The following is a 17,490-nucleotide window of genomic DNA, read 5'->3' on the forward strand; positions in this document are numbered from 1 at the left end:
TAAAATGTTAATTTGTTCTTCTGTCGGCTGTCGGGTGCCGCCCCCTTTAAAATGTTGTCTGCTTCTGTAAAGCAGCTGAGGCCTATGTAAGCTGTCAAAACTAAAAAACTGTAAACTGAAAATGGTATGTTGTTGATTGAATTCTTGTTTAAGTAAATAACTGATTATTTAAGTTTATTCACAACAATTTACATTACAGTTAGTCCTGGTGTTGGGAGACCTTCATGTTCCAAACAGATGCAATGCATTACCAGCAAAATTTAAAAAACTACTCGTTCCTGGTCGGTAAGTAAAACAAATAAATAACAAATAATAACGCTGAATGCAGGTCTGAATCATAAATTTACTGTATATTTCAAATAATGAAACTTAATATTCCCATTTTCAGCATTCATCACATACTCTGCACAGGAAACTTGTGTTCCAAAGAAACTTTGGACTACTTGAAAACTCTGGCTAGTGATGTGCACATAGTTCGAGGTGACTTTGACAAGGTAGACAATCTAATATGCTGCTTTTGGTAATTCTCTACTACTAACTCTTTTATATTTAAGATTTCTAGCACTTATCCTGAACAAAAGGTGGTAACTGTGGGCCAGTTTAAAATTGGTTTAGCACATGGCCACCAAATTGTACCTTGGGGTGATCCAGAATCATTGGCATCACTTCAGAGGCAGTTGGGAGTTGATATTTTGATTACAGGACATACACATAAATTTGAAGCTTATGAACATGATGGAAAATTCTTCATAAATCCAGGCTCTGCAACTGGTGCATACAATCCCATTAACAAGTAATATTTTTTTATTTTCTACAGAGATATAAATTTTTTATTACTAAATGAAATTTTAGATTTGTCATTCCTTCTTTTGTCCTAATGGATATACAAAGTTCTACAGTTGTAACTTATGTCTATCAGCTAGTTGATGATGAAGGTAAATCATTCTTGAAATTTTCATGAAAATCATAATTTTTAATACGTTTTGTTTTTAAAATGTAGTTAAGGTAGAGCGAATTGAATATAAGAAAAACTGAACGTTGTCCTAAAATTTCTTACACGTGGTGTATTTTTACGTGGCATTCCTTATAGTAATACAAACAATAAAACAATCAATCATTGAACAAACCCAGGGAGACTAGGTGATATATAGTATTTAATACGAACGAGTGATCAATTTTGTAACATTAAAGGAAACTAATCTAAGAGAGACGCAACCTAGCAAGACCAGCGCTGACAACTCGTCGTGTGCTAGTAGCTGCCGTTTCTTCTTCCTCGTCACTTGCATGCGAAACAGCTCCACCTGCATTTCCACTAGCAGCAAGAGCCGCAGCTGCACCTTTTGCCGTTGAAGTCGCTTGCATTAGGTCAGCATCTGGTCCGGGGCGATGTTCGTACAACAAAATGTTCAGGGTTTCTTCGTAAATTCTTGCTTCCGGAAATTCAACCTAAAGCAGTGGTGAATATAAGGAAATGCGTAAGAGGGGTCAAATAAAAAACTGATGTACCTTGGTATGTTTTTTATCTGTAGCATAAACAATGCTTGTGCAGCAAACTTCAGCCACTTTTTTCCCATGACCAAAAAAACTCCACAAACAGATTTCTTGAGATCCGATTACGTCTTTTAAGAAAAGAACCCGTCCACTGAATCTCAAACTTAACTTATCAAAGAGTTCTAGGTTTTTGAGCAAATTGTCATCGGAAGCGCTGAACAGAAAGAAAAAAAATTGTCAATTTTATTTCGAACAAATATACTTATCTTTTTTCTATTTTGTGTTACCTAGTATAAGAGTACTTATTGTTGTGACGGTTGATGAGCAATTTCACCACTGGTTTTGCTGAAGTCGAAATCAACATTTGTTCTTCGCGAGCTGAAGTTACCAACGGAACCCGGCAAGCAGGTTCCACATCTCGCTCTCGCTCTCTTCGCTTCAGTGCATTCTCACATGCATTCACTTCGAAGGGAAAGAAAATCTATTAAAATTAGCATTTTTATAAAATAAATCGACTAATAATACCTAGCTCAGCTACACAATAATATTTGGCTTCAGCCAATAATTCAGCAGTTTCTCTAGGACTTTCAGGAAGAGGAGCACTTCCATCTCTTAAGAAATTCAGGATTATACCAAAATGTTTGCCACATCTGTCAATCAAAATCCAACCTAGAATAGAATGGCATTGTGGTAAGATCGCTTATTAGTAATGAAAATAAAAATTACACTAGGCAACTTCATTGTTAATCACTGAAGAAACCAGGTAAATGGTACAACTTGACTAAATAATGAAATATTTACCTTCTGAATCTGTGAGTACTTCCATGCGCCCACTAAACATTGCCCGCAACATAGCTAAGAAAAACATTTAAATTAACATAGAAAATTTTGAATTTCAATTAAAGAATATATTACTATCATGTTTTGTCAATGTTCCTATAGTGGTGTAGTGAAGAGATCCACCTACATTCAACTTAACATACTGGGATGGACTACCTAGAATTAAGAAAACCAAAAATAAAATTGTGTCCTTCAGAAGCCAAAATAATTTTTAAAAAGTATTACCTTTGATAACAGTACGATGATCCCCTGACATTTCAACAACCTTGCTTTTTTCAAGCTCCTCTGAACTAGGGACGTCAGCCAGTTCTAGTTTGATATGATGACTAGTTGATGAAAAACGGTAATTTTCTTTCAATTCAAATTTTAAAACGTAAATTTAAGTATATCGTAGGAACCACAGTTATACAGCAAAATGCAAAACACAAGAAATCCAACGTGATTCACAAACAAATTAAACTAACACATGAGAGGAAAGATTGAGAGTTAAATGGGAGGGTGGGCCGGCCATCAATGATATATTTACAGGCAAGGCCGCCAGGGTAACCACACACACACAATCCAATCTAAATAGTGGTACATAGCGCCATCTAAGAACAAGAAATTGTCTTTTAACCTTGAAGCTTAAATTACGAACAACAAAATTAGGTACAAAATAAAATTTTACGAATTAGAACTGCAAAATTAATCGCAAAAATTTCTATTTTATTAAAATTAGTACTGATATGTCTGATATGATATTTATGTTACAGGCATAAAAAGCAAAATTTTAACAATCGAAGTAAGATTGGACGACATCTGGCAATGTGAATATGCGACTACACTAGTCTAGCAATGTTTTCATCTTTTGAATTGGTTTCAGTTATTCATTTTGTTTACTTGCTATTCTTGCTTTAAAAAACCTAATTGTTTAATCTTTATTCTATTTTACTATTATTAAAAAGTGAATGATGGCGTCAGGTAAATACTGCTGGATAAGTGCTGCTGAAACTTGTCAAATTTGGGATGGCAATTTTGAAGCAATTCATAAATTCGACGAAGGTAGGCCTGATCGTATAAAAGGAAAAAGAAAAATGCCGTAATATTCTATTAAACTCTAGGTAATGTGTTGGATGTAGCATGGAATCATGATGGAAGTAATCTGGCATTTGTTCAAAAAGCCAGCAATAAAATTTTTACTGCTTCTATTGGTACCGAGATTTATCAAAACTCAGCCAGTTTAATTGAGGTAACAGTTCACTATAAAATATCGTATGTTGAATTATTTTTCCAACATATTTAATTTCTAATTAATTACTTTAGGGAGATGCCACAGCTTTAGGATTTTCAAATGATTTGTTGCTAGCAGGAACCAATTCTGGAAGTGTTCTGTTGTGGGATTATTCTAAACATAAGTTGATCAGGAAATATGAAGGGGTATGCAGTTATTTTTTATATAACTTCTTCTATTCTAAGAATTTTTTTTCAGGTTGAGAAAAGTGCAGTTTGTCGAATTCAAAGCAATAGTTCTATCATTGCATGTGGTCATCATGGAGGTATCACTCAGGTTTATGGCATAAAAACTGGGCAAGCCATTGGGCAGTATTCAGTTACCAATTCATCTGTATGAAAAAATGTTAATGGATGTAATCAACTATATTTTTGTGACTAATTCTTGATTGCATCATTTCAGGGACTACGAGACTTAAAAATTAGCTCAGTTAAAAATTCACTTATGGCTGCAGCATTCAACAGTGGATCTGTAGTTGCTTGGAACACTTATTCTAATAAAGGAAATAATTCTCTAGTAGCTGAATTTTCCGGCGCTCATCAGTCACCAGCAAGCTCTGTTGCATTGTCTCCTATAACAGATATCCTTATGGTTTCTGGAGGATTAGATAAGAATGTCATATTATATGACTGTCCAAAGAAAAAGTAATTTTCAACAAACGAAAATCCTTGAAGTCATTATTATTGATTTACATGATCGGTTTTCAATGTAGGATCTTGAAGAAAATTGAAATCGATTCCCCTGTTACAGCCGTTGAGTTTTTCCCAGATGGCACATCGTTGGTTGTTGGAACAAATCGAGGTAAAATTTTGATTTACGACCTACGATCCATCAGTACTCCTGTGCAGAGCATTATTGCCCATACAACATCGATTACCAAATTAATTTGTCGTGCCTGCACTCACATTCAGGTATATAATGTAACTTATTAATTAATACCGTTAACTAATGCAACAACCCATGTTTGAATGTTGTTACTTTAGAAAAAAACTGAATCAGGAATCCTGAAATCGAAAAAGATATCCAAACCCCCAATTTCTTCTAGTAATGAGCGACCGACGGCTTTATTGCAATTTTCGGCAAATGAAGTGCCTGAAAAACCCTCCCGTTTTCCTTTTCTTTCACCACTGCCTTGCGAGCTTGAATCACACTCTGTGCTCAGCCCTATTACTGGAGTTGGGGCTTCTAGCACAGATTTCCCTGCAATGGGGTTTGCGAACGACAGTAAAGAACTGGAACACAAAAACAGTTCACTTTTTTCTCCTTTGAAAGGAGGGGATATCAGTGCTGATTTGTATGCCAGCCCTAGTCTAGCAACCAGCCCATTATTAAAATACAAAGGAAAAAATTGCCTGGAACGCCATCCACCTACAACTACATGCAGTGAAACAGTGTTATCTGTGGAAGAACATGAAATTGAGGCAACTTATCCCTCAGCTGCAGAATTAACTCCGCCTAAACAGAATGTGCCTATTGTTGAAGTAGGCAATCAAGTGAATCAACCCAAAGAGGCTATCCAAAATCCTGAAGCATCTGTCGATTTTCAAGCTGAATTTATCCGTCGTATTGTTCATGATGTGGAAGATAATTTGCGCGAAGTCCTTCGTTGTCGTTTCGGAGACCTGATCATCCAATCAGCTCAACAATTTCTCACATTGCAAGTAGGAGTCAATGAATTTTATGACAAATCTTGTTTAATGTTTGATGATATATGTCTGTTTTTTTTAGAACGAATTAGAACAACTTAGACAACAAATTCAAGACAAGGCCCATTTAGAAGAAGAAGTAAAGCAACTGCGCAACGAAGTTAATCAGTTGCGAAATCTTTATTGAAACATTCCACATAGATCAAATACCTTAATTCCATTTAACGCATAAGCGAAAAAGTTGTAAAAGAACAAGTGCTTTACTTTAGGATACTAAATAGAAACAAATGTGTGCTTCAAATGTATATTAACACTAGTAATACACAACAACTTTACAATTTATACCATAAGCAGCAGGCAGTTTCTGGTGATGTGGCAATATTAAAGTATGAACGTAGCCAAAAGAAATTCAGCCACCTTATCCCTACTTTACATCTGGAAGAACCGCCAATACGAACTTTTTCAATGAAAATTTACCTACTGGACGCTTATCTGGCACAAACAGACACAAGTTGTACGTTTACAATATCAGGGGACTAGAACCTTATTCATTTTTTTTAAATCATAACAAATAAAGCTACGCAGCAACCTAAACACATTAAATAGAGTTGCCAATTGATTTCCGGTGTTACATGCGTTAATAAACCATGTACAAATACTATTTATCTACTGAGAGCCACAATCTAATATATGAAGACGCATTCCCGAAATCAAATGACGGCAACATCAAAGAACTGTCAATTTCAAGAGAATGTTAATGAGAATGCCACTTCAATGAGATCATTATAGAATACAACATGCTATCGATTTAAAGCTACAAGACAACAAATTTCAATGAGATCATTAATTGGGCTAAAATATGTAGAACACATTGCAAGTGAGGATTGCGTTTCCTTCAGCTTTCCAAGAAGAATGCATTCAATCCCATACAAAAAGTTGCATGGGGGTTGCATGTTTGGGCGTATTGCCGGACGTGCAGAAAACTTTAATTCCACTGCACCTACACTCGCATTATCACATGTGTTAACACATAATGTCAAGTGAAGTCTGGTGAGATTATTTTTCGGCTTGATGAAAAAGGAAATCATGGCAACGCTTGCTGACTAATTTAAAACGATGCGTTTTTTTTTTCATGTTTCATTAAGCAACGGAGGATACTCGTTCAGCTGTTTTAGTCGGGAGCTGCTTGGTTTCACACCGTCATCCCAGCTGACGGAGTTCCTGACAGATCGAAGAGGTACTTGATCTCGATCATGCAAAGCACTTCGGTTACGGTTCCCTAATCGAGGCGCGGTAGCGACGACTGCGGACGACATGCCAGCAAGAGCTGCCATTGTCGCCATAACTGGACGTTCTGTAGGAGATCCTGGAATGGAACCTAATTATAAAAAAATACATCAATAATCATATTCAAAGTACGAAGTCGGAAAAAATATATTACCTGGAGGAGACATGGGGCTGGGGCAGTCTGGTTCGGCTTTGTACGCAGAGCACCAGATAGGATAAGGTCGACCGAAAGAAGTCATTAGGCTTTGAATGAGAGCTAGTAAGGAGGCCAACAAGCTGAGTATCTGCAAAGAAAATTATAGATCTAGTATTGCAGATAGTGATTTACATTCTCCTTAACCCTTACTCCAGCTATGTAAAGAAAATGCCGGCTATCGTCTGTAAGGGCTTCATCCAACATTGACGGTAAGTTAACATGATGAATAAGTAAAGAAGAGACTGTTAGAAGTGCCACAGCTATGCATAGGAAGAGAAGAGTATTCTAAGGAAAGGGGTTTTATGTTAAAAGAGTGTCAGTAATACATCAAATACAATGAGTACTTACAAATTTGGGCCACGATATTGGCAAGAAGTATATAATTCCAATTATATCAGCTATGAGTAGCCAAATTGTGCACAATGATGAAAATAAAACTATAAATACAAGAAAGGAAGATAGGTACATCCATTCACTCAGATATACACAGGTGAGACTTCCAATACAACATGTCTGTAAATAAAAAAGAAAACAATGAGCTTAAATGAGACAGACACAGATTGAAAATAGTTTAAATGCTTACCAAGAATGCCAGTCTGAAAAGCTCCAACTTTTCCAAACACTGTGAAGGGCGGAAATGAATTAATATTGATTGGATAACTTCAACTGGAGCCTTCATGTTATCCATTCTGTGGCGATATACAGCATGAGAGTCCCATGACTGAACAGACATGGACATAGTTGATTCTCCTGTATTCTGCAGGTGACGACTTCCATTGATCTCAAAATCTTGTATGTCACCAGATTGAAAATTACAAGGCTCTAGATGTCGTATCTCGTCAAGCAATTCTTCCATCTCGTCTTTTCCATAAATATCTGATACTGATTGAATGAATCGACGAGATCTTTCGAATGATTGGGTTCTCGAAACGAAATTGGAGTTCTGTCTGGACATTATAATTTCAAGCAGATTCAAACCTTTAGTAGAAAAATACTTGCACCGAATAGTTCAGTGAAACACTCAAGAATTCCTCTCGGCATTTTTCCTGCATCCAGTTGAATACAATGTAACCGAGAATTATAAACAGGAGCACAGACTGGAAAAGTTTGGGTGAAATACTTCATCCGCGACAGCGACAAGCAGACGCTGTAAAATTATCAATGCAGTAAAAGAGGGAAGGGGAAAATGTCAGATCAGCCATTTAAAAATTAAAATCAGTTTATTGGGATGGGTATAAATAAGAAAGAAAGTTAAATATAGTAGAATTTTTTTAATTTATTGGATTTGATGGTTTTATAGCATCAACCCTTTATTTACTGTGTATCAATTTTTTAACTTACCGAGATTCCGTGACTCTGAACAGTAATTACAAATATGACCACTACGCAATATTTGCACTAGTCGACACAGAGCAGACGACACAAAAATTGAAAACGCAGAAAAGCGCGTTTGTAATTGTTCTAAAATCTTGACTCTTGACTTTTGATTTTTTTTTTTCATAAAAAGATTAGAATTTTGAATTGGGAATTATAATAGCTATGCCACCTAAAAAAGCAGCAGCTGCTGGTACATATAGTTTGATTAGTTTCCTTGTGAAATAGTTGTGTTTTTTAAATATTTGTTTACACCTAAAAGGATATGTCAGAATTCAGAAGTTTCTACTACTGTGAAAATAAGCGTTTATAAAGTTTCATTGACTATTTAGGAAAGTCGAAAGGTGCTGGAGGAGGAGGAGGAGATGATGACAAGGGTAAAGACAAAAAAGGAGGAACTGGGAGTACGATTAAGGTAAAATAAGATATATTTCAATAAAATAAGATTATGTTTTTAAATATTATTCTTGCATAGGTTAGACACATTTTGTGTGAAAAGCAATCAAAAATTCTAGAAGCACTTGAAAAGCTTAAAGCTGGTATGAAATTCAATGAAGTTGCTGCAACATACAGTGAGGATAAAGCAAGATCAGGAGTAAGTGTTAATCAATGTGTTAATCAAGTATTATGCTAATTGCTTATTACATTTTTTATTGTATATTAAAATAGGGGGACCTTGGATGGATGGTTAGAGGATCTATGGTTGGCCCTTTTCAAGAAGCTGCCTTTGCTCTACCAATTTCATCATTGGGTAATCCTGTCTACACAGATCCACCTGTTAAAACTAAATTTGGGTACCACATTATAATGGTAGAAGGGAAAAAATAAAAAAAATAAAAACAACATATTGTTACATGAATTAAAATTGCATTTTTCATGGTTTCTTCTAAATTCACTTTTACTATAAGTCAAAAAGCTAATTGAATTTCTTTTATGAATTAAACATTCATAAACATCCAAGATTATCCAAATTGGATCATCCAATGCAGGGTTAAATGTGATAGGCCTACATATCAGATGTAGATCATTCTGACTGGCATCTATATTGATTATACAAATTGTGAACAAATTTAAATAACAAATATGTTGAAATCTTTGGAAAATAGCAAAATATTCTTTCGAATTACATGAACAACATATGCTGGTGGTTGATTTTGCTCTAAATCTAAAATCTTTCACTTTCAAGTTATACAATAAACAAATTAGGAATTTATTTTCTAATGTTAGCCGAGCTCTGGATTAAAAGGAATGAGTTAATTTTCGAAACATTTTCCAAGAAAATTTGGGATTTGGCACAAAATGTGTTCACGTTATCTGATGGATGCTGTTTAACAAGAACTACTACTTGAGTCATATTTGTCGTCTGTTGTCCCTTAATTACTCCGAGACTACAACAGTGGCAGGAATATTTTCTTCCATCATTTGAAGATCCAAGGAAAAGTTAGATCATTTTTCAGGAATGTGGAAGGCACCAGTTAGAATTTGTTCTCAGTCGAAGGTATCATTGCAAAACGGAAGACAAATTATCCGCCGGAACATAAACAGCCGAAAATCAAATCAAATGTAACCGGTGTATTTTTTTCGTAAGTTGTTTTTATACCAGATGCTGTAATAATTTCATTTGTAGATCTGGAAGCAAAATTTTAACCATTGGTGGAGCTGCTATTCTAGCAACTGTTGGTGGTTCTGTTGTCTTAGCCAAAACAAGTGATGGTTTTAGGAAATTTTCTGAAAAAAATATTCCTGGAACCTCATTTCTGTTCAATTTACTACTGGGACCTTCAGTTTCCCATTTACCAAAACTTGAGCATCCTGTCAAGTATAATCAGTTTTGTTTCTAGACTTTTATTGATTATTTATTTAAACTTATTTGCTTCAGAGTAAAGGAAGATGGACTTTTAAAGAAAAAATTGGAACGAGAAGCACTCAAGAAAAAAGATGGTAGATAAACATTTGAATTATTTTCTTGTACATTTGGAGCAATTTTTTTCTCTCCTAGATGAGCTGCCCATCAATCCTGTGGAAGAATCAAGCCCACAAGAGCTACCCATATCCTCAATCGATTTACCACCCCCAGACTTCGATGTCATAAAATCTGTGGAAGAATTTTGTGACAATGATCAATCAAGTGTTGAAGAATCTTTAAATTTAGACCCAGAAGTAAACTGTTTTTTATTTTATTTGCTTATACCTTATGTTTGACTTCCAAATTGCATTCAGGTAAAAACAGATGAAAATATTAAAGTAGTAAATGAATCTGAACCTGATAGTTCAGCTGTAGAGGTGAGAAACTTTCAGATTTGTACATCAAAACTTCAAAAAACAAAAATCTTTAGTTATTTTTCCTATAATTTAGGTTCTCGAAAAAGTTGCAGTTAATTTATCAGAATTAACTCCCGCCGAATTTGGGGACTTGCTTAAGGAATTTCATGCCAAAGCTTCTGACGCTGTTAAAGAAGCTGTTGCAGCCCAAGATATGGCTGCATGCTCCATCAAAAGTAACCGTCTCCTAAATAATCAGACTAACAATTATTTTATATTATTTTATCTTTTGTAGAGCATGTTGAATTGGTCTTCAAGTCACTAGAAAAGATTTACGAGCCTGGTCAAACACATGAAAATATTTGGGAGCCGGTCTTCATGGCGACACACGATAAAAATGAAGCTGTGCATGTTGCCGAGTCTCGAGCTCATGATGCCAGAATGGCCGTAGCTCAGCTGAAAGAAGCTGTAGCTCATGGCTTAAAGAATGACCAAAGTATACAAACACCTGACCTAATTACTTTTGACGAAAGCGTTGCCCGTGCTCTCTATAGGTACGTATTTGTGAATGTTGCTTCAAAACCTCCAGTGGCTATAATGTTTGGTATTTAGTTTGGAAACTGCAAAAGCACGAGTTGAAGCGGCTCAGTCTGAAGCCAAAGTTATGGATGAATATCGTGAACTTGTTGATACTGCTAGGCACAACTTGCAGGTAACAAATTGAATATTTATCAAAAATTTATAACTTCAACGTCTTTGGTTTGCATTATTCAAGATGGAGTTATCTTCCATTCGTCCTGAATTGGCACCCAGTTTTAAAACCGAAGGTTCCAAGTTGGGTGAAGAGGAAATCAATATTTTGATGGCCCATGCCTATTGGAAGATAATAACGTTGCAAAAAGAACTAGCCAGGCAACAGGTTAGTTTAAATGTTTTTTTTTTTTTGTTTTTTGTTTTTTTACAAAAATTTACAGCAATTAAAATTTGTATATCTAGTCTTGTGAGCAGCAGCGCCTGAAAGGAGCTTTAGATACCCAGAGAAAAGAAGACCATTCGGTTCTGGAATCCCGTTTACGAGTCGAATTGGAAAGACAATACTACGAACTAAAAGCGAAATATAATCAAGATGTGAGTTATACCGCCCATTATTGTTTAAACAAATCATTCCATTAATGTGTGTGTCGATTTCTTTAACAGATTTCGTTTCATGAAAAAACCTTGTCGGATCAGTTTACTCAGCAGCTTAAACTCCAAGCTGCTGCTTATACTGATCACTTAAATGACACTCTAAAGACGCAACGTCTAGAACTAAAGCGAACATTTGATGCTGAACGTGAACTAGAAGTCGCAAAGTTGTTGGCGTCCCATCATGAAAACCTGGCGAAGCTTCACGGAATGGGCAAAGGAATTCAAGACGCGATCCATGACCGCGCCGAAAAGGACCGAGTTTCTCGTCAAGTTCGTGAGCTATGGATTGCAGCTCAATCGATGATCGAGTCCCTGCGCAGTAACAATTCAGTCCATTTGCCATGGAATGAGCAACGCCACCCTCTCAATCTGAGTAGTTTGAACAAAGCACTAAACAACAATGATGAATTTGCTCTGGCAGTCATCGAATCCATCCCACCAACCGCTCTAGATCAAGGAATCCTTCCCCAAGGTGCTCTGAAGGTAACGCCCTGAAATATTTTCTTGTTGAAGTATTTTTTACGTTTAAATTTTACTCTTTTTTTTTCAGGAACGTTTCTTGAATGTTGAAAGAGTTTGTCGACGTGTAGCTCTGATTGATGAGAATGGTGGATCGATCCTTCGTTATGCGCTCTCTTATTTGCAGGTTGATTTTTGTTTTTTTGTTTTTTCCTTTCATACAACAACTGTAATTGTGTTAATATTCAATTCTTTTAGAGCATGATGGTCGTCAAAGTTGACGCGCGTCCGCAGTCAAAAGACGAAGAAATCAACTTGGCCGATTTGAATACGTTCGACATTTTAGCGAGGACAAGGTGAAAACTCAGAATAGATTACATTATAATGCGATTAACCTATGATATTCTCAGGTACCATTTGGAGAAGGACGACCTCGAACAAGCACTTCGGTACATGAATTTATTGAAAGGAGAACCCCAGAATGTTGCCAACGACTGGTTGCGAGAACTGCGCATCCACCTGGAAACTGTTCAAGCTGTTAACGCTATCCTTACGTATGCAGCTGTACAAGCTATTGAATCAATGTGAAAAGCTTGTTGCTCAGCCCAGATTGCATATACGTTTAAAAATGAATCGATAGAAGATGGCTGTAGTACGGTCAGCCTATAAGAAAGTACAGACCCCACGTCTGTGTATCTTTATTAGCTATTAACTGTACAGATTTAATGTTGTATTCAGTTTGAAATACAACCAAACAACAGAATTTCTTTAAATTAATCTGAATCAATTCTAGAAGAATCCAGGCGAAACTTATCTAGCCTTTTATTTTTTTATCTTCCCTTAAACTATAGAAAACCTAAAATCGAAACTTGGTGCTATTATATAACGCCAACTTTCTTATCTGATCAAAATATGACTGGTAGTCAAATACGATAAGTGTTTTCACTTTTTGGGCGGAGAGAAGGAAAAGGTAGAATATTTGTTTTTCTTCAGACAACTTCTCGTTGTGTTTTATTTTCGTATTTCATCATATCAGACAATCGCCACAATTTACAAGCTCATTGACCAAATAGTCAAGCAAATCAAACAAATTTGCTTGTGATCTTATGGAAGATAGACGCAGTTCTCATCGTGGAATGTAGCTTCGAAGGTGCTAATATCAATGCCGAATTGAGTGTAAGCAGCCCTTGCTGTTGCCAGTTGTTCCGGGGTCAGCGAGTTGGTACGGCCCATAAGCCAGGCATATTCCAACTTGTAAGCACCGACACTTACGCAATCGTAGACGGCGGTATAAGTGACGTAATCCGTATCAAGGACAAAGTAGTCACCATCTGGGCCTATGATTCCCGAAGATTCGATTTATTATTATTTCATATTGAAAGAAAAATAACTTGAGAAAAACTTACGTCCTGGGAATTGAACGATCAAGTATCCGGGTTGAGTCTCGGGGTATGGCTGATAAGCCGAGCCATAAATAGCGGTGGTATTGCCATTTAATACAGCGGTATTGACGACACTGACGGTATTGGGCGCTAAATAATTCATAATTAGCATTCAAATTTCCCCAAGTTTCTTAATTAATTTAGACATACCGATTTCATCGTAGATGGCACGAATGCAAGTCATACCTAAAAATTTCAAAACGATTAATTTAAATGGGATCATTATTGATATGATAAGATAGCTGTGACTCACCCTCCTCGAAAACGACGGGAATCTTCTCGATTTCAAACCAAACTCCGGCATACTGAAAAATAATTTTAACAACGTCAATTAAATCAATTGTATTCATTTTAGATTTAATCTATTTCGACTTACTTGGACGTAGTCGAAATCGGGTTTGGTGGTGAACGTCGGGCAGGCTCCGCGGGTGCTGCGGACCAAAACGTTGGCGTTCAGGCCGGCGATGCAGCAGGTGGCAAGAAGTAAAATTTGGATCAAATTGTTGGCCATCTTAGTAGGTGGTTCTACGAGGTTAGCAGAATACGAAATAAAAATTTTTAGTTGGTTTTATACTCTCGAAAAATATTACGTTATTACTTTATTTTTTATCTTTATCGGTGCACTTACATAAATGTAGCTCAAAGACAAAGGTTATGTTGGCCCACTCTACCTGTCAATCTAATAACAGCTCGTAACAGCTTAACTTGTGGAAAGGATCTTGTGAAATGGGGCTGGGCATGTGATCTCTTCACTTGCTATCATCATCTCGACGTATGTAGGAACCATGCGGTAAACCGTCCCGTGGAGTGCCACGTGCGATTTGTGTGATCAATTACCTCATACTCATCTCATTTTAAGGAAATTAATTTAAATGATCCTGATAGTTCACTGATGTGTAACTGTATATGTCGCAAACAGGTGTTTACTATTGTTTAGCCTTCAGAATATTGGGAAGTGTTTATGTAACAACATAATACGCATTACATAATCTACTTGCTTCGCTGCCTAGTTACTCATAACAACGCATAACACAGGGTTTTGATTAGATTTATTGCCTAAATTGGTAGTTGGGAGACAAAGAAGACTAGTCAGCGACAATATTTATGTCCGGTAAAGATAAGTTTAATGTTCGTTCTCATTTACCTTTCAATCGCAAACGCTCTGAGTTTAAGGCAGTTGAAAATTATTTCTTTACGAATTTCAAAGTTTTGATGATACCAGAGTATTATGTTTAATAACAAGTACAGAATTTCCATGAATCCATGTTTGAAGTAAGTTTTTTTTTTCTGTTCTGCCGAGGCGTTCGGGAAAGAGTAAAAACTATTTGATAGAACTACGATTCGATCGACAGGAAACATATGTTTCAATCGACAAAGTTGATATAGGCTACTAATTAGCGGTGCTTTATAACTGTGTTTCAAGTTACGGAAAAGCCACATTTGAGCTTGAAACCATTTCCGTCGACAGGCAATATTCACGTAATAATTTGATTGTACTACTACTTACAGAACACGAACACGTAGAAGAACTTATTTTTGAAAGAATGTATACTCTAACATTATAGTTCAATTTGTTTATTTCACGTAAATCCTACATAACCATTTCGATTTTATGAAGGTAATTTGATTATTTAGTTAGTTGGGGGGAAAGGGTATTCGGGAAAATAAACGCAGGAAGCTCCCTGAGTTGTCATTTGGAATGTGCTCACGTCAACACCGAATTGAGTGAACTTGGAGAGAGCCACATCCTACAAACATTCGAAAATGTTAGTTATATAACAACAGTATATCATTATTTCATAATGACAGTCAATATATCTTACCATAACTTCTTGGGTCATGGTCTGTTCTCGGCCCAAGAGCCAAGCGTATTCCAGAACGAAAGCGCCAGCAACTCCGCAAGAATAAACTGAGGCGTAGTTGGTGTAATCAGTGTCCAACACCAAGTAGGTTCCATCCGGACGACCGGGGAAGGAAACGATTAAATGACCTGTTTAATTATTAACAAAGCATTTAGTAGTTAAGCGGTTTTTTTTTTGTTGAATGATAAAATTACCAGGTTCTTCCGGGCTGATGGCAGTGGCTGATCCAGTAATGTTAGTCAAGGTTCTATGTATTCGAACGAAAATTATTTCATCGTCTCATTAATTGCAATTTAATTTGGCTTACCCGTCAGCTAGAACTGCGGTGTTGAGGACGCTGACAACTCCTGGGGCTATTCATTCAAATTTAAAAAAATGATTAGAACATCAAGTCATTATTATGCATTAATGAAGGAAGAGTAATTACATAGTTCTTCGTAAATGGCGCGCTCGCAGCTGGTTCCCTGTTGGAAAACATTTTCGAAACGCTCGATCTCGTACCACAGACCAGCGTACTAATTAACCATATCGTTACAAATTGCGCAGTTAGCAATATAGAAAATGTCTGGTTATATTTGAATTGAAATGATAGTACCGGAATGTAGTTGAAATCGGGTTTGGTCGTTACAACTGGGCAGGCAGCTCTCTGGCTGATCCGGCTGAACACTGCAGCTTGGGTTCCAGCCGCGAAAACGACCAAGGCGAAGAGAAAAGTCGCTAGGAATCGAGAGCTCGACATCTTTCCAGTGGTTTGTAAGTTACTGAATTGATGATCAACGTAGAACCGACTTGGCTTTTAATTGCTTCGGCAATTCCCCTTATGTAAGCCAACTTTATCATCCAAAAGTCGATCGTAACATTCTCTTCCTCTTCAAACAATGGCATACGTGACTGATGGAGATAAGCCAATCAGAAAAGGAAATATATATCATTTTTTTTTTAAACCAACGGTCTCACAACAACCACAATCGTCCAACTATTTGATACATTTATCTTTTTTATCTAGACATTGATGAAACCTTGTATTTCTTTACTTTAATTTGACAGGTCAATATTTTCTTTTGAACAATTTTCTAGTAGCCTATTAGACTTTCGATAATAGAAACTTGACGTTTTATCGAAAGTCTTTTTCATTAACCATAGTTACTTTCCCAATAAAGTATAATCAATTATCATGAATTATTGGGATACCAACTTTTGCGTGATTGGGACAGCACGGAGGTTCGTTAAGAAGAATAGTAATTGACTACGCGAGCGTAACATTTGAGGGACCGAAAAACAGGTTGACATGGTAATTTCCCTGTGTGCAGCAGTCAATCAGCCGTGCGATGCTGGGGTTCTCAGACTGCTGTTGTCCCAGTCTACACGGTTCCAGCGTATAATAATAAACCTCCATCGCTATCAGTAGAAATCTGGCCACGAGTTCTTTTTTAATTAGGTTGGACGGCGTACATACTACCACGCCCGCTTTGAAGAAAAAAGATGTCACACAATTGAACACTTGATTACACTCAAACACTATTCGTTGATGTTGGAGAGACATTTTGATTATTCAAGTTTCCCGGAATCCCCTAATTTGTTGCGCTCCAGCCAAGGACGCGATGAATGTTGGACGGGATTTTACAAGCAAAAAAAGTCAATTTAATTGAGTCATTGGTTGCAGCAGATTGCCATTTGCTTATCGCCAAAACCAACAGGGAAAGTTTTCAATCAGCGCGGGCGTTTTCCATGTTAAAACGCATAAAACTTTGAAACAAATGAAGCGAAACGCAATTAATTATGAACGTGAAACAATCAAAGTGGCTTAAAAAGGAGGGAGGGACCCGTGTCTTTTCTGGTGCTGAGCTAAACACGGAAAGCTGAATCACCGTGAAATCGTTTCATTTGAATTAGTTAAAAGAAGAAGAAGAAAGAGTATCAATTTTCTAATTTTGTCTCTTTATTCACGATCGTCGTGACACGGACGTGCCATCTAGTCAACGTGATCTCAACTAATCACATTATTGGAGAAGGTGAACGCGGGAGGCGATGTGGCGCGCCAGTCTCACTGGAATTCTCCCCCTCTCCGTTATCTATGTCTAGGACAAAACAAATTCTATTTATTGTCTCAATAACGTTATCGAATAATTTTAATAGCGGATTTGTAGTTGTTTTTCTTTCAAAATCCTGCGAT

At 36.7% G+C, this 17,490-nt stretch overlaps 8 protein-coding genes across 9 annotated transcripts; 4 read left to right on the forward strand and 4 right to left on the reverse strand.

The window, feature by feature from the left end:
• Positions 1-11: 11 nt before the first annotated feature.
• LOC124207295 (vacuolar protein sorting-associated protein 29-like) lies at positions 12-1,114 on the forward strand. Its single transcript, XM_046604682.1, has 6 exons — positions 12-124; positions 200-285; positions 389-494; positions 555-793; positions 853-935; positions 1,001-1,114. The coding sequence occupies exons 1-6, from the start codon at positions 122-124 to the stop codon at positions 1,033-1,035; spliced, it is 552 nt and encodes a 183-aa protein (XP_046460638.1). The 5' UTR covers positions 12-121; the 3' UTR covers positions 1,036-1,114.
• Positions 1,045-2,894, reverse strand: LOC124207266 (BTB/POZ domain-containing adapter for CUL3-mediated RhoA degradation protein 3-like). Its single transcript, XM_046604642.1, has 7 exons — positions 2,557-2,894; positions 2,407-2,487; positions 2,293-2,346; positions 2,017-2,160; positions 1,779-1,953; positions 1,507-1,705; positions 1,045-1,446 (listed from the first exon to the last, which is right to left on the reverse strand). Exons 1-7 carry the CDS (start codon positions 2,585-2,587, stop codon positions 1,201-1,203), a joined length of 930 nt encoding a protein of 309 aa, XP_046460598.1. The 5' UTR covers positions 2,588-2,894; the 3' UTR covers positions 1,045-1,200.
• A 240-nt stretch (positions 2,895-3,134) lies between these two features.
• On the forward strand, positions 3,135-5,589 carry LOC124207236 (protein NEDD1-like). The gene is made up of 8 exons (XM_046604604.1): positions 3,135-3,372; positions 3,432-3,559; positions 3,634-3,747; positions 3,800-3,934; positions 4,004-4,245; positions 4,314-4,512; positions 4,585-5,262; positions 5,330-5,589. Exons 1-8 carry the CDS (start codon positions 3,279-3,281, stop codon positions 5,432-5,434), a joined length of 1,695 nt encoding a protein of 564 aa, XP_046460560.1. The 5' UTR covers positions 3,135-3,278; the 3' UTR covers positions 5,435-5,589.
• LOC124207250 lies at positions 5,538-7,898 on the reverse strand. 2 transcript variants are annotated; one of them, XM_046604625.1, is made up of 5 exons: positions 7,314-7,887; positions 7,079-7,243; positions 6,881-7,015; positions 6,689-6,818; positions 5,538-6,625 (listed from the first exon to the last, which is right to left on the reverse strand). In XM_046604625.1, exons 1-5 carry the CDS (start codon positions 7,683-7,685, stop codon positions 6,378-6,380), a joined length of 1,050 nt encoding a protein of 349 aa, XP_046460581.1. In that variant the 5' UTR covers positions 7,686-7,887; the 3' UTR covers positions 5,538-6,377. The 2 variants fall into 2 exon arrangements, with proteins under 2 accessions (XP_046460581.1, XP_046460587.1); XM_046604631.1 differs by lacking the exon at positions 6,881-7,015 and having other exon boundaries at positions 7,314-7,898.
• A 236-nt stretch (positions 7,899-8,134) lies between these two features.
• LOC124207300 (peptidyl-prolyl cis-trans isomerase NIMA-interacting 4-like) lies at positions 8,135-8,963 on the forward strand. Its single transcript, XM_046604695.1, has 4 exons — positions 8,135-8,297; positions 8,437-8,519; positions 8,580-8,699; positions 8,774-8,963. Exons 1-4 carry the CDS (start codon positions 8,270-8,272, stop codon positions 8,930-8,932), a joined length of 390 nt encoding a protein of 129 aa, XP_046460651.1. The 5' UTR covers positions 8,135-8,269; the 3' UTR covers positions 8,933-8,963.
• A 472-nt stretch (positions 8,964-9,435) lies between these two features.
• Positions 9,436-12,773, forward strand: LOC124207219 (MICOS complex subunit MIC60-like). The gene is made up of 14 exons (XM_046604578.1): positions 9,436-9,667; positions 9,732-9,923; positions 9,984-10,045; positions 10,104-10,264; positions 10,325-10,387; positions 10,461-10,602; positions 10,662-10,920; positions 10,979-11,078; positions 11,142-11,285; positions 11,363-11,494; positions 11,564-12,037; positions 12,105-12,200; positions 12,272-12,369; positions 12,424-12,773. The coding sequence occupies exons 1-14, from the start codon at positions 9,564-9,566 to the stop codon at positions 12,599-12,601; spliced, it is 2,205 nt and encodes a 734-aa protein (XP_046460534.1). The 5' UTR covers positions 9,436-9,563; the 3' UTR covers positions 12,602-12,773.
• A 244-nt stretch (positions 12,774-13,017) lies between these two features.
• On the reverse strand, positions 13,018-14,032 carry LOC124207287 (apolipoprotein D-like). Its single transcript, XM_046604670.1, has 5 exons — positions 13,832-14,032; positions 13,709-13,760; positions 13,606-13,641; positions 13,420-13,545; positions 13,018-13,350 (listed from the first exon to the last, which is right to left on the reverse strand). Exons 1-5 carry the CDS (start codon positions 13,964-13,966, stop codon positions 13,118-13,120), a joined length of 582 nt encoding a protein of 193 aa, XP_046460626.1. The 5' UTR covers positions 13,967-14,032; the 3' UTR covers positions 13,018-13,117.
• Positions 14,033-15,014: 982 nt separating this feature from the next.
• On the reverse strand, positions 15,015-16,222 carry LOC124188639 (apolipoprotein D-like). The gene is made up of 6 exons (XM_046581420.1): positions 15,913-16,222; positions 15,745-15,832; positions 15,625-15,670; positions 15,512-15,564; positions 15,279-15,445; positions 15,015-15,203 (listed from the first exon to the last, which is right to left on the reverse strand). The coding sequence occupies exons 1-6, from the start codon at positions 16,054-16,056 to the stop codon at positions 15,087-15,089; spliced, it is 615 nt and encodes a 204-aa protein (XP_046437376.1). The 5' UTR covers positions 16,057-16,222; the 3' UTR covers positions 15,015-15,086.
• Between the last annotated feature and the right edge of the window lie 1,268 nt (positions 16,223-17,490).

Source organism: Daphnia pulex, chromosome 2 (assembly GCF_021134715.1).
Source record: "Daphnia pulex isolate KAP4 chromosome 2, ASM2113471v1".
NCBI classification, from domain to species: Eukaryota; Metazoa; Arthropoda; class Branchiopoda; order Diplostraca; family Daphniidae; genus Daphnia; species Daphnia pulex.

Bases quoted from the DNA above. Each gene is read 5' to 3' on its own strand.
- LOC124207295 (XM_046604682.1), top strand. The intron at 286-388 runs GTAAGTAAAACA...TCCCATTTTCAG, and splicing joins AAACTACTCGTTCCTGGTCG to CATTCATCACATACTCTGCA. The intron at 495-554 runs GTAGACAATCTA...TTTATATTTAAG, and splicing joins TTCGAGGTGACTTTGACAAG to ATTTCTAGCACTTATCCTGA.
- LOC124207236 (XM_046604604.1), top strand. From the start codon at position 3,279: ATGATGGCGTCAGGTAAATACTGCTGGATAAGTGCTGCTGAAACTTGT. The intron at 4,513-4,584 runs GTATATAATGTA...TTGTTACTTTAG, and splicing joins GTGCCTGCACTCACATTCAG to AAAAAAACTGAATCAGGAAT. The intron at 5,263-5,329 runs GTAGGAGTCAAT...TGTTTTTTTTAG, and splicing joins AACAATTTCTCACATTGCAA to AACGAATTAGAACAACTTAG.
- LOC124207287 (XM_046604670.1), bottom strand. From the start codon at position 13,966: ATGGCCAACAATTTGATCCAAATTTTACTTCTTGCCACCTGCTGCATC. The intron at 13,761-13,831 runs GTAAGTCGAAAT...ATTATTTTTCAG, and splicing joins CCGATTTCGACTACGTCCAA to TATGCCGGAGTTTGGTTTGA. The intron at 13,546-13,605 runs GTATGTCTAAAT...TGAATTATTTAG, and splicing joins TGCCATCTACGATGAAATCG to CGCCCAATACCGTCAGTGTC.
- LOC124188639 (XM_046581420.1), bottom strand. From the start codon at position 16,056: ATGTCGAGCTCTCGATTCCTAGCGACTTTTCTCTTCGCCTTGGTCGTT. The intron at 15,671-15,744 runs GTAATTACTCTT...TTGAATGAATAG, and splicing joins CGCCATTTACGAAGAACTAT to CCCCAGGAGTTGTCAGCGTC. The intron at 15,565-15,624 runs GTAAGCCAAATT...TCGAATACATAG, and splicing joins ACCGCAGTTCTAGCTGACGG to AACCTTGACTAACATTACTG.
- LOC124207266 (XM_046604642.1), bottom strand. From the start codon at position 2,587: ATGTCAGGGGATCATCGTACTGTTATCAAAG. The intron at 2,161-2,292 runs GTAAATATTTCA...ATTCTATTCTAG, and splicing joins AGTACTCACAGATTCAGAAG to GTTGGATTTTGATTGACAGA. The intron at 1,447-1,506 runs GTACATCAGTTT...CCACTGCTTTAG, and splicing joins CAGATAAAAAACATACCAAG to GTTGAATTTCCGGAAGCAAG.
- LOC124207219 (XM_046604578.1), top strand. From the start codon at position 9,564: ATGTGGAAGGCACCAGTTAGAATTTGTTCTCAGTCGAAGGTATCATTG. The intron at 11,079-11,141 runs GTAACAAATTGA...GCATTATTCAAG, and splicing joins CTGCTAGGCACAACTTGCAG to ATGGAGTTATCTTCCATTCG. The intron at 11,495-11,563 runs GTGAGTTATACC...TTTCTTTAACAG, and splicing joins AAGCGAAATATAATCAAGAT to ATTTCGTTTCATGAAAAAAC.
- LOC124207300 (XM_046604695.1), top strand. From the start codon at position 8,270: ATGCCACCTAAAAAAGCAGCAGCTGCTG. The intron at 8,298-8,436 runs GTACATATAGTT...TTGACTATTTAG, and splicing joins TAAAAAAGCAGCAGCTGCTG to GAAAGTCGAAAGGTGCTGGA. The intron at 8,700-8,773 runs GTAAGTGTTAAT...ATATTAAAATAG, and splicing joins AGGATAAAGCAAGATCAGGA to GGGGACCTTGGATGGATGGT.
- LOC124207250 (XM_046604625.1), bottom strand. From the start codon at position 7,685: ATGTCCAGACAGAACTCCAATTTCGTTTCGAGAACCCAATCATTCGAA. The intron at 7,244-7,313 runs GTAAGCATTTAA...TTTTATTTACAG, and splicing joins TTTTCAGACTGGCATTCTTG to ACATGTTGTATTGGAAGTCT. The intron at 6,626-6,688 runs GTAATATATTTT...TTTTATAATTAG, and splicing joins CAGCCCCATGTCTCCTCCAG to GTTCCATTCCAGGATCTCCT.